General features: G+C 56.6%; 1 protein-coding gene across 1 annotated transcript; it reads left to right on the forward strand.

Annotated features, from left to right (window-relative positions):
* Nucleotides 1-6,991: 6,991 nt before the first annotated feature.
* LOC134562700 (zinc finger protein 665-like) lies at nt 6,992-11,950 on the forward strand. The gene is made up of 2 exons (XM_063420211.1): nt 6,992-7,081; nt 9,479-11,950. Exon 2 carries the CDS (start codon nt 9,493-9,495, stop codon nt 11,071-11,073), a length of 1,581 nt encoding a protein of 526 aa, XP_063276281.1. The 5' UTR covers nt 6,992-7,081; nt 9,479-9,492; the 3' UTR covers nt 11,074-11,950.
* The last annotated feature ends 1,494 nt before the right edge of the window (nt 11,951-13,444 follow it).

The following is a 13,444-nucleotide window of genomic DNA, read 5'->3' on the forward strand; positions in this document are numbered from 1 at the left end:
CTGAGGGTGAGTCAAAGAGCGCTGCAAAGAGCGCTGGAAGCCGAGCCTTTCTTTCTCTGGAGGCTGCTGAGGGCAGCCCAGGCGGGCCCTGGGCAGTCAGGGCTGTGTGTGGGTGATGGGTGCTGCAGTGCAGAGTCCAGCTGGAAAAGGCCCTTGGCAGGCGAGGCAGGAGCAGGCGGGAAGGGGCCGGCGCTGCTGCTGCTCCTGGCCGGGAGCCGCGGCTGGGCCGGGCCGGCGCCCGCTGCGCTGCGGCTGCTGCTGCTGCCAGAGCCGGGCGGGACTCGGGGACAGCGAATGGACACGGGGGGACAGCAAAGGCCTGCGGGGCTGCGGGGATGTTGGCGCTGGGGCCAGCGGCAGCACAGAGCTGCAGCCGCGATTAACCCCGAGGGGAGCGCTGGGGAAAGGCTCCATTTCAGCCTTTCTTGACTGGTGGCTGAGAAGGGAGCGAAATAAAAGGAGAACAAGCAGGGCCCGACCCCTTCTCCTTTGGGAGGAGCCGCGCGCCTGGGGCTGAGGGGCTGTGAGGGGATGTGAGGGGATGTGAGGGGATGTGAGGGGATGTGAGGGGATGTGAGGGGCCGTGAGGGGCTGTGAGGGGATGTGAGGGGCTGTGAGGGGATGTGAGAGGATGTGAGGGGATGTGAGGGGCTGTGAGGGGATGTGAGGGGCTGTGAGGGGCTGTGAGGGGCTGTGAGGGGCAATGTGGGGTTGTGCTGGGTCATGAGGAGCCTCAGCCCTGACAGGACGGGTGTCCCACCATGTCCCCAGGGCAGGGCAGCCATGAGGGGCCACAAACAGATGTGGTGGCAAAGCAGGCTGGAGGCACCTCTAGGAGAGGAGGAGACCCTTCTTCAGGTCCAAACCACACCAAATCCACCATTAATGGGAATTTCCATCTTTAGAATCCACTGACAACTTGAAATAGACTGTACAGATTAATCCCAGTGGGAGGAGGTAATGTTCCCAGTGAGTGACATCCAGCCATTGGTAATAATGTCTAGGATTTAATAGTCTTAACAATTAGAAGTAATACTAATAAATGCAAAAAATAATAATAAAAAATAAACCCTCAAATCCGAGCACCTCACCAAAATTTTTCTACACCACATTTTTCTTTATTATCAAAAGGTTCATGAAAACAAATCCTGTTAATTATCTCCACCTCACATCTTCCCCACCAGAGAAACAAGGCCCTTTGCAGTGTTTCATACAAGCTAAAATTCACAGCTGGAGGGAAGAACAGGGTGGCACCACCAATTTCCATGTCCAACCCAGCAGGCCAACTCCAAAGTGGAGGGAATAAAATGGAATGGGGACAGGGCCTGGTCAGATGTTTCTCTAAAGGATGGCAAAAGCACCTCCAATTGAACAGGAAGGGAAAAGAAATCCCTATGAAGCACCCTGTGTGTTCAGGGACTCAGCTGGGAGGAGCTGGACATGGACAGAGGCATCTGGAACAGTTCTTTCCTCAGGCTGAGCTTTCCAGCCTGGCCCTGAAGTCAATCAAGTGCTTTCCCAGAGGATTCCAGGGTTGCCAACCACCCTTCAAGATGTGGCTCACAGGAGCACAGAACCCTTTTCAAGATTCTGAGCAGAAAAAACGGCACGAGATGCCCAATTTGGAGCTCTGTTTAAAAACCTGGAAAATAAAAATCAATTGAACTCTGAAGCCCAGCTGTGGGCCCTGCAATCTCAGATCCCAGGCAAAACTGGAAAGGCTTTTTACAAGAACCGACACTGAAGAGCTAACAGATGAATGTGTGTGACATTTGGAGAGGCTTCCAATTTTCTACAGTGTTCCTTGAAGTGTTGAACTTGATTTTGTCTTTGCCTCCTCTTGCACTAGAGGAGCCTCATTTCCCCAGGCAGGAAGGCAAAGCTCATTGCTGGCCCTGGCTGGAGCTGTCCCTGCAGCATTTCCATCCCTGCCGGGGCCTCTTCCCTCAGGGTCCCCAGCAGCAGCTGCTGCAGCAGCACATGGAAGCTGCAGATGGAGCTGCTGCCCAGCCCAGCCTGAGCTGCACAAGGATCCTGCTGACAGGAACCCCAAGATCCCCTCCCAGGGGCCCTGCAAACACTTGCCCATCTCTTCTGTCTGCTCCATGCAGACCCTGCAGGGAACATCCTGCCTCTCCTCTGGGGCAAGGCCAGCACCCCAAATTCGCACTCCAAATGCCGGATTCTGGCCCCTTTCTGCATCTGCTGAGATGGGGCTACAGCATTATCCAGACAAACTCACTGTACTTAAACCTGCAGCTTGCAAACCCAGCCCTTGCACAGTGGGTTTAAAAGGACCACAAGTAATGGGCCAAATAGAATTAATTTTCCACTGTTACCCTTCGCTCTCTGTGGTAGATTCTTCTATTCTTTTCCATGAAACACATCTTCAATTAGACTGCAAGCACTGGGCCTGATGCCTGCAGTAACAGAACAAACCAAAACCAGCCAGATGTCCTTAGGAAACCTGAAAGGCATAATAAACAGTAAATGTGTTTTTCTCTTCAAAAGGTTTTTCAGGTAAACATAACACATACAAGATAAGGCAAATTCACACTATGTGAGTGCTTTCAAAATGGGCAAGCAGAGGCTATATTTTGAGGAAAGGTTAATTCTACTACCAAACTGACTAGTTGAAGATCAATTGAACTTACCATTTCAAACCTGTCCATGGTGCCTGCTCAGGGGTTTTGCCAGCCCCTCGTGGCCTCTGAGGAGCAACTGGAGAGCAAGAGCTGGCACGGAGCAGGCAGGACATGTGGGTGCAGTGGAGATGCAGCACTTGAGGACAGCTTTTTGTTGTGCTACCTAGGAATTTTTGAATAAAAACTCTCTTAAACCTCAACTCCCTTGCAAGTTTCTCTTCTTTCCCGGTGGGATTCAGGTGCCTGGAGCAATGTGAGGGGCAGCAGGCCCAGCGTGGCCGAGAGCTGAGCCCAGCAGAGCCCTGGCAGAGCCCAGAGCAGCCTCAGCACCCCCAGAGCCCGGCTGGAAGGAGGCACTTGGAGCAGCAAGGGGCAGCAGCCCGGCCCTGGCTGCCTCTTCCTGGGACAGGACTCATCACCCCATCCCAAAGCCAAACTGGGCCTGGGCTGCTGTCCAGGGGAATGGGGGCCCTGCTGTGGAATGCGCAGCCTGGGGGGATTTGGCCATCCCGAGTCTGTGCAGGAGCAGAGCAGTGAGAACAGTGCAGTGCTGGGGTCACTTCTGAGGATGCTCTGCCCTTCTGCCAGTGCTCCTGTGGCTCCTGGGGGAGCTCGCAGTGCTGCACCCCTGTGGGCAGAGGGGCAGGGAGCCGGGCTGCTCCACAGGCTCTGGACAGCCTTTAATTAATAAAGCAACCAAAGAATCTTTGCAGTGTGTGACAGCTTCAGCCCAGAAACATGTTTTTGTTTGTAATAACAGATTAGTACTGAATAAAGAAATTAAATCGATTCCATTTGTAATTGACATATATTTCATGCTTTTCCAAAGTTCTGGAGTGACTGGGATCACACTGGTGGAAACTGGGACCTTACTGGGCCAAGTGGCTGTGACTGACAATGACTATGACTATGCTGATGGCAACTGGGATATACAGGGAGTGACTGGAATCATGTTGGAATTGACTGGGAATGGCTGTGAGCAACTGGAATCCTGTTGGAAGCTACTGGGAGCAACTGGGAGTGAGTGGAAGGACACTGGGGGACACTGGCATATACTGGGAGAGACTGGCGGTGACTGGGATCACAGAGGAAGCATAAAGGAAGAATACTGGGAGTATCTGGAAGTGACTCGAACTGTACTGGGAGCGGCTGGAACCATGCTGGGACTGAATGGGAACACCTGGGACCATGCTGGGATCATAGTGGGATCATAATGGGAGTGACTGGGCTGGTACTGGGATCATACTGAGTGTCACTGAAAGTGACTGGGATCATACTGGGGGTGACTGGGAGCCACAGGGCCCATGCTGGGAGTGACCTGGGCCCCTCCCCCGCGTGGAACTGGGGGAACTGGCCCAGCTGGGGCTCAGGGTTGTTCTCCCCCAGGACTGCCCCAGGTCCTGCTGCCACCCCTGGTCCCACAGAGCCAAGGGACAGGGGACAGCCGAGGGACAGGGGACAGCTGAGGGACAGGGGACAGCTGAGGGACAGGGGACAGCTGAGGGACAGGGGACAGCTAAGGGACAGGGGACAGCCAGGGAACACAGCCTGGCCGAGGGACACTGAGCTCCAGCACTCTGAGCTGTTGTGCCCGCGCTGTTGCCTTTGGGCTCCCAGCACAGGCCAAGGGGGAGAAGCCCCTCCAGAAACTGTTGTTTGCTTGAAACTTTGCTCTTGGACATTCCCAAGGAGCCCTGCAGGGGCTGCAGCCCGGCCGGGTGCCTGGGGCCACCAAAGCCACTGCGGCAGTGCCCTCCTGCCCCGGGCAGGGCAGAGAACACCCAAGGAAAGGCTCGTGCTGGGCTCAGGGCAGGGACCGGGCACTCCCCTGGTGCTGCCACGGGCACAACAGAGCCGGCCTGGGGACAGGACTGGGATTTGTGTCCCATGGAATCCCAGCAGGGATTCCTTCTCATTTCACTGCTGTCTGTGCATTGGTCATCAATTCAAATCATTTCCTCATGGAATTCCCATGGCAGTGGGTTGGAGGGGAGATCCATCCATGGAATTCTCACCTAACTGGGATGAGAGTGAGATCCAGCCATGGAAATTCCATGGGAATTTCTGCATTCCGATGTCTTGCATTCCGGAATTCCAACATTCCCATAGGAATTCCCCTCCCTCTCCCACACCCACCTTTGTACTCCACAGCCTCCTGACCATATCTGATGTATTTTGGGAGCTCTTCCACACCGGTGTGCCCCAGGTAATGCTTCATCAGCTCCACCGTGATCCCTTTGGATTCCCAGCACCTCTGGGTGACCCAGGTGGCACCAATGGACACTGCAAAGCTCCCGGATCCCAGCTGGAAGAAGATGAAATCCCACCCGTCGGAGCCGTACCGGTGGGATCCAGGGATGCTCCATTGGACAGGAGGTCACAGCTGGAAACCACCTGCACTCTGTGGAGACCTGGGAAGGAGGGGAGAATAGACCCATGGAGATGTGTCCCAGCCCCTCAGAGCCCCTTGGAACTCCCTGGATTCCCATTCCAGCCCCAGAGATCCCAGCCCCTCAGAGTCCTCCATTCCCACAGATCCCAGCCCAGCCCCCGGCTCCCTCCAGTCACCCCTGGCTCTGGTTGCACCAGCCCCGTCTCCAGGTCACTGTCAGCCACGTGCCGGTTCCTGTCCTTGAGCTGGCTCAGCTATCCCAATATCCCAGCTATGGCTATCCCAATATCCCTGCTCTGGTTATCCCAATATCCCGGCTCTGCCTATCCCACTATCCCAGCTCTGGCTATCCCAATGTCCCTGCTCTGGCTATCCCAATGTCCCAGCTCTGGCTATCCCAATATCCCAGCTGTAGCTATCCCAGTATCCCAGCTCTGCCTATCCCAATGTCCCAGCTCTGGCTATCCCAATATCCCAGCTGTAGCTATCCCAGTATCCCAGCTCTGCCTATCCCAATGTCCCAGCTCTGGCTATCCCACTATCCCAGCTCTGCCTATCCCAATGTCCCAGCTCTGGCTATCCCACTATCCCAGCTCTGCCTATCCCAATGTCCCAGCTCTGGCTATCCCAGTGTCTCAGCTCTGGCTATCCCAATGTCCCAGCTCAGCTCCCGCTGCCATCCCCGCTCTCTGCAGCTCCATCCGGCCCCGCTCGCTGTCCCAGCGCTCACAGGGGTCCCGCCCACAATCAAGGACTGGGGGTCCCCTGGGCCGGGCTCTGACAGCGCCGCTTCCAGGTACTGCAGGGAGTGGGACACTGGGGGGACACAGAGATTTGGGGGAGCTGGGGAGACTGAATGGGAGAGTTTGGGGATCCAGGGGGGTCAACAGGTCAAGGAAAGGAGGGACTTGAAGAGCTGGGAGAGCTGGGAAGGAGGTTCAGGGGCTCAGAGTCAAGGAAAGGGGAAGGCAGGCACTGGGAGAGGTGGGATGGGGTGTCCAGGGAATCCTGTGCCCAGCAAAGGGGGTGCCAGGGCTCCTCAGGGTGAGGAAAGGAGGGGCTGGGGGCTGGGAAATGCAGGAATGGGGGCCCAGGGGTGCCAGGGTCAAGGAAAAGGGTGGCTCTGGGGGCTGGGAAAGGCGGGGTGGCCAGGAAAAGGTTGAGTTGGTGCCGGATAAGGGGGTGCAGGGGGGTGTCAGTGCTGGGCAAAGCGGCAAAAGGGTGTCTCAGTTCTCAGGAATGGGGGGTCAGGGGGGTCTCAGGGTCAATGAAATGGGGAGCAAGGACTGGGAGAGGTAGAAGGGAGTTCCAGGGGGTCCTTGAGCCCAGGAAAGGGGAGTCCAGGGTTTCCGAAAACAGGAGGGTCACAGGCTGGGGAAACCCGGGATATTCGGGAAGAGGGACTTCAGGGGTCTCTGGTTTTGTAGAAATGTAGGGCTGGGGGCTGGGAAAGGCAGGAATGGGGGTCCAAGGTATTCCAGGGCATGCCAGGGTCAAGCACACGGGAAGTGTGGAGGCTGGGAGACATGGGATAACCGGGAAAAGGGGAGCAGGGGGTCCTGATGTCCAGAAATAGGGGATTCAAGGGGGTCCCTGTGCAGGATAAGGGGAGCAGGGGAGTCCCGGTCCAGTTCGCGTCTCGCTGCCGGAGGTCCCACTGCCCCCTCGCCGCCCCCAGCAGCGACCCCAGCCCCAGCGCTGGAGCCATCGCGCTGCTCCTACTCACTCCCGGTATGATCCCAGTATGATCCCAGTATAACTCAGTCACACAGGAGCTGCTCCCAGTATGATCGCAGTACAGCCCAGTCACTCCCAGTGATCCCACTCCTGCCATTCCCCAACCCTCTCTGCGTTCCCACCTGGCCCGGCTCCATTCCCGCTCCCCCCGCGGGCTTCGACGGGTCCGGGAACGGGGGAGGAGGAGGAGGGAGGGAGGAAGAGGCGGAGCGGCAGGAGGAAGCGGGAGGAGACAACGAGCGGAGGAACCGCGCGGCTCCAGCGCTCCCTGAACTCGCAGCACCCCCGGACCGCCCCCATCCCGCAGGTGCCCGGGGAGGGGGAGCTCGCCCCAAATATCCCGGGGGCGTCCCTGGGTTTGGGGTTTTTTGGGGGGGATGTTTGGAGCTTGCAGGGCTCCAAAGCCGAGGTGCAGCTGCCCCTCTGGGGGACATCGGGGGCTCCCGGGAGGTGTTTCTGGGGTGTCCCGGTGGCGGCAGAGCCCCGTTGGGGGTCGGGGGGATGCGGGTCCCCCCGCGGTGGGGGTTGGGCTTCCCGGGCCGGGCCCTGCGAGCTCTGCCGGGGCCACGTGGGGAGCGCGCGGGAGCGGCGGGGCCGGGGGGACACCGGGTTTGGGCACAGCCATGCCCAGAGTGACTCCCTGGCACTCCCAAGTGTGGGCCCAGTTACTCCCAGTCACTCCCAGTATGTTCCAGTCACGGCCAGCACCTTTCCAGTCAGGCCCAGTGTGATTCCAGTATGATCCCACTACTCTCATATACTTCCAGTACTATTTCAGTCACTCCCAGTATGATGCCAGTCAGTTCTAGTAGGATCCCAGTATGACCCCGACATGGGCACAGCTGCTCCCATGATCATCCACTGTGGTTCCAGTTGTTCCCATTTACCCCCACTGTGGTTTCAGTCTCTCCCAGTATATCCCAGTTGCTGCCAGCATGTTCCCAGTCACTCCAAGATACTCAGATTTTCTTCAAGCCTTATCCCAGTTGCTCACAGCCACTCCCAGTCACCCTTAGTGCTGTCCCAGTTGTTACCAGTATAATCCAGTATGTTCCCAGTCTTCCCGAGCATCGCCCAGCTGCTCCCACTGTGATCCCAGTCTGATTCCAGTTGCCCCCCGCATGGTTCCAGTGTCTCCCTGTTCCTCCCAGTGGGATCCCAGTTGCCCCGGTGTAGACCCAGTGAGTCTGTAGATGATCCAAGTCCCTCCCAGCATGGTCCCAAGTCATGCCCAGTTCCCCCAGTGAAGATCCAGTCACCCCCACTCGCTCCCAGTGTCCCCCAGCATGGTCCCAGTTGTTCTCAGTGTGGTCCCGGTTTTTCCAACAAGGTTTTAGGTTCCTTTGGGTGATTTTTGGCCAAATCTGGTGGAGTTTAGTCCCATTTGGGTGATTTTGGGATAACCCGGGCAGTTTCAGGGTGGATTTTAGATCCCTTTGGAGGATTTTAGGTCTACTTCCATGAGGTTTAGGTATGTTTGGGTGATTTTGGGCCAAATCTGGTAAGGTGTTAGGGTTGACCTCAGGGCCCTTTGGGTGATTTTAGGCAATCCTAGGTTTTTTGAGGGTGGATTTTATGCCCATTTGGGAGATTTAAGGGTGATTTGAAGCAATTTTTTTGAGGGTTTAAAACCAGTTTGTGCAGTTTTAGGACCCTTTGGTTGGATTTTAGACCCCTTTGGACGATTTTAACCCCATTTGGCTGATTCTGGCCCAAAGCATGTGGAATAATGGTGGATTTTAAGTCCCTTTGAATTATTTTAGGCCTCTTTGTGTGATTTTAAGCCAAACCAGGCCCTTTTAGCACCGCACGTCCCCTTGGCCGAGCTCCTTTCCCTCATAATTCCCGCCCTGTCCTTGACCCCGCCCCTTTCCCCTCACAGTTCCCGCCCTGTCCTTGACCCCGCCCCCACAGTTCGGGGTTGGGAACGGGGGAGGAGGAGGAGGGAGGGAGGAAGAGGCGGAGCGGCAGCAGGGAGCAGGAGGAGAAGGGCAGAGGAGGCAGAGGCGGCTCCAGCGCTCCCTGAACTCGCAGCACGGCCAGGGAGCATCGCCCCCATCCCGCAGGTGCCCGAGGAGGGGGAGCTCGCCCCAAATATCCCGGGGGCGTCCCTGGGTTTGGGGTTTTTTGGGGGGGATGTTTGGAGCTTGCAGGGCTCCAAAGCCGAGGTGCAGCTGCCCCTCTGGGGGACATCGGGGGCTCCCGGGAGGTGTTTTTGGGGTGTCCTTGTGGTGGCAGAGCCCCGGCAGGGGCGGGGGGACACCGGTTTTGGGACCCCTGGGACAGGTGCAGCTTCACTTAAAGGGACTCTGGGGAGACAAGAGCCCCAGAAGCACAAAGCAGGGACCCCGAGAGGGGGGGACCCCTGGGATTGCCGGGACCTTTGCAAGGGGTTTGGGGCTGGAGGGGTAGGATGAGCGGGAAAGGGGTTTGGGGGTGCCGGTGCTGGAAGTGGCTGCTCCCAGTATGAGCCCAGTTGCACCCTGCCCCTCCCCCGTGTGGTTCCACTTTTCTCAGCACTCCCAGTATGAGCCCAGTCACTCCCAGTTTCCCTAAGTGGGGAGACAGAAGAGGAGGGGTCTTTTTGGGTTCCTGGGACTCCCAGCAGCCTGGGGAGGCTGGGGACAGAGCAGGGGGGGATCTCCTTCCCCTTCCCTCTGGAACGGAGGCAAATCCCATCCTCTCCTTGTCCTTCCTTCCCCAGACAAGGAGCTGAGCATGGAGACCAGGGAGGACAAATCTCTGCAGCAGAACCTCGTGGGAGAGGGTGTTTGGAGTGGCTCCACAGCACAGGAATCTAGTGGGGAGGAAAATCCCCGGAGATCCCTCACGAGGAGGGGCTGCAAACGCGGATCAGGGGGATTTGAGGAGAAAAGTCCCACCCTGTGCCAAGAAGGCAGTCAGAGATCGAGCCAGAGCTCAGCGCTGGTGGTGCATGAACAGCTTTCTCATGGGGAGAAGCCCCACAAATGCTTGGAGTGTGAGAAGAGCTTCAGCCTGAGGTCCAGCCTGATCCGCCACCAGAGGATCCACACTGGGGAACGACCCTACGAGTGTGGGGAATGTGGGAAGAGTTTCAGCCTGAGGTCTGTCCTGATGTGCCACCAGAGGATCCACACCGGGGAACGACCCTACCCATGTGCGGAATGTGGGAAGAGCTTCAGGAACAGCAACCAACTGGTCCAGCACAAGAGGATCCACACTGGGGAGAGACCCTATGAATGTGGGGAATGCGGAAAGAGGTTTCAGAACAGTGCCCACCTGCTGTGTCACCAGATGATCCACACTGGTGAGAGACCCTACCAGTGTGGGGAATGTAGGAAGAGCTTCAAGACGAGCTCTGAACTGATAAAGCACCAGATGATCCACAGTGGGGAGAGGCCCTACGAGTGTCGGGAATGTGGGAAATGCTTCAGGCAGAGCTCTGCCCTGAGTGCCCACCAGAGGATCCACACTGGAGAGAGGCCCTACGAGTGTGATAAATGCAGGAAGAGGTTTCAGACCAGCTCCGATCTCCTTAGGCATCAGCGGATTCACACAGAGGAGAGGCCCTTCCGCTGCCCCGACTGTAGGAAGGGCTTCAAGCAAAACTCCACACTCAGCAGGCACCGGCGCATCCACACTGGGGAGAGGCCCTACGAGTGTGATAAATGCAGGAAGAGGTTTCAGCTCAGCTCCAGTCTCCTCCTGCACCAGCGCACGCACACGGAGGAGAGGCCCTTCCGCTGCCCTGACTGCGGGAAGGGCTTCAAGGTGAACTCCACCCTCACGAAGCACCGGCGCATCCACACCGGGGAGAGACCCTACAAGTGTGAGGAATGTGGGATGAGCTTCAGCCAGAGCTCCAACCTGATCTGCCATCAGAGGACCCACACTGGGGAACGGCCCTACGAGTGTGCAGAGTGTGGGAAGAGCTTCAGACAGAGCTCCAACCTGATCCAGCACCAGAACATCCACACTGGGGAAAGGCCGTATGAGTGTAGGGAATGTGGGAAGGGCTTCAAGCACAGCGCCAACCTGATTGTCCACCAAAAAATCCACACTGGGGAGAAGCCCTATGAGTGTTCCGAGTGTGGGAAGAGGTTTCCCACCAGCTCCCATCTCCTCCTGCACCAGCAGATTCACACAGAGGAGAGGCCCTTCCACTGCCCTGACTGTGGGAAGGGCTTCACACAGAACTGCACCCTCATCATCCACCGGCGCATCCACACTGGGGAAAGGCCATTCAAGTGTCTCCAGTGTGGGAAGAGCTTCTCCAGGAGCTCAAGCTTGACCAGACACCAACAGAGCCACCAGTAAGGGAAGGCCCTGCAAGTGCCCCTAGTGCAGGAAGAGCTTCATGCGCTGCTCAGCTCCATCCCCCCCACTGCAGGACTCAAGTTGGGCAGAGCCCTGGTGACCCACATTCCTTATAATTCATAGAATGGGAAGACACCTGGCTGGTTATCCTTTTGTTTTGGCCTTAATTTTTTTCTCTTCTCCCTCTCTTTGCACTCAAGAATCCAAGAGGGATCAGTCTATCACCTCAAAACTGCTCCAGTCCGACTGAGAACAACTCATTTTTAACCCAAAAGGGCTCAATCCCACCTCAAAGTGGCTTGTTCCCACCTCAGAAAAACTCAATCCCACTCCAAAGTTACTCGATTCCACAGCCACCAGGGTGAGATGAGGTTGGAAGGAGATTGGGAGAAGTGGGATCCAAATTTGGAGCAGTGGGATTTGGATTGTGTGGGGCTGGGTGGGTGGGATGTGTTTTGATAGCAAATTAGACTTTGAGAGTTCTTGATTCCTGTGCCATTCATTTTCAGTCAGTGTCAGTTCTGTTCTCACAGTGCCACCTTCTCAGCTGATTGTGTTGGTGTCCTCCTTTCTCTCCTGCCTCTCCTGCCTGCTCTCTTTGTCTCTCAGTGTCTCCCTTGAGCCAGGGCAGCTCCCACCCAAGACCCTGCCCTGACTGAATTCCCAATGCAGGGGCTACATCAAGTGTGGGTGAAGTTCTGGAGGCTGGCAGTGAAATGTCCCTGTAGGATCTTGCTGCCCTTGGCTTGTTGCACTTTGCTTGTTGCACTTTTCTTTGTTTCCTTGCTGTGCCTGAAGTGTCCAGGCAGGGGCAGAGTGACTCTTGCCGAGGAACTTTGTCATGCTTTCACCTAATATTAAATCTGGTTTTTGCTGATCCCTTGCCAGGGATTTTTTAAGCGCTCTCAAGTCCTTGTTTGTAACAGGGTGAAGGAGCCCTGGCCCAGGCTCTGGCCCTGGGGGACACGGGGACACTGCCAGGGGGTCCCTGTCCCCCTGTCCCATCCCCCCCTGTCCCCATGTCAGGCTCTGGGGTCGATCTCGTGGAACATCCTCTGGGGGAGGCTGCGGCACCAGGGGTGGGGGGGACGTGGGGTCCCAGGGGACCCCGCTGTGCACGAGCAGCGTTGGACTCCTCTGGGGGAAGTGTGAGGGGGGCCAGGGTGGAGTGACCTCTCCAGTGACCTCCCCTGTGACCTCACACTGCCCCTGTGATGTCACACCACTCTGTGATGTCACACACCCTCCTGTGATATCACACCACCCCCATGATGTCACACCACCAGCATGATGTCACACAGCCCTCTCTCTGGTGTCATACTGCCACCCTGTAATGTCACAGCACACACTTTGACCTCACAGCCATCTTTCTGACGTCTTACAGTTACACTGTGATGTCACAGCCAGCTCTGTGATGTCACACCCCACTCAGTGATGTCACACATCCTTCTCTGAGACATCACAGAGCTGCCCTCTAATGTGACAGAGCCTCCATCTGTGATGGCAGCGCTTGCACTGTGACCTCACAGTGCACTTTATGATGTCACAGCCTGCTCTGTGATGTCACAACCCACTGTTATGTCATGCAGCCCAGTCTATGATGTCATTCATCCACACTGTGGTGTCACAATCCACTCTATGATGTCACACAGCCACACTGCTGTGTCACACCCTACTCTGTTCCCGTTGTGTCACAACAGTCTCCAGTGCTCTAGGAGGCCGCAGTGTGAAGCAGTGGACATTTGCCCTCAGGCCTTTCTTGGTCACAGTGGAACCTTGCTTGCACGAGGCCTGGCAATGTCCCAGTGGAACATGGGTTCCACGAGGCCCCCCTTGATCAAAGTAGAGCCTTGGATCCATGACATTCCACTGTGTCACAATGTTCTCCTTGGTTTCCTGAGAAGCTGATGTGTGGACAATTGACCCTGGGTTCCTTGAGATTCGATTGAATGGCAGTGGTGTCCTAGGTTTCATAGAGCCCAGGTTTGTCACAATGGATCCTTGGTCTCAGGATATTCCATTGTGACACAGTGGTCTCCAGCACTCTCTAAGGCTGCACCGTGGAACAGTGGACACTTGGTTCCATGAGTTTCCATTGGGTCACAGTGGTCTCCTGTGTTCCCCTAGGGCTGGCTATGTCCCAATGGACACTGGGTTCCATGAGCAGTGGCACTGTCCCAGGGGCACCTGTGTTCCATGACACCCTGCTGTGTCACAAGTGACACTTTGTTCCGTGAGATTCCATGGAGTCACAGCGTCACTGGGGTTCCATGTGGGTGCTCAGGGAGTGGGGCCTGGTCCAAACATCCTGGGCAACCCTGGACTGGTGCTTTTTGGGGGGAATCTTTGGATCTTGCAGGACTCCAAAGCC

This window comes from Prinia subflava, chromosome 30, assembly GCF_021018805.1.
Source record: "Prinia subflava isolate CZ2003 ecotype Zambia chromosome 30, Cam_Psub_1.2, whole genome shotgun sequence".
In the NCBI taxonomy this organism is placed as follows: domain Eukaryota; kingdom Metazoa; phylum Chordata; class Aves; order Passeriformes; family Cisticolidae; genus Prinia; species Prinia subflava.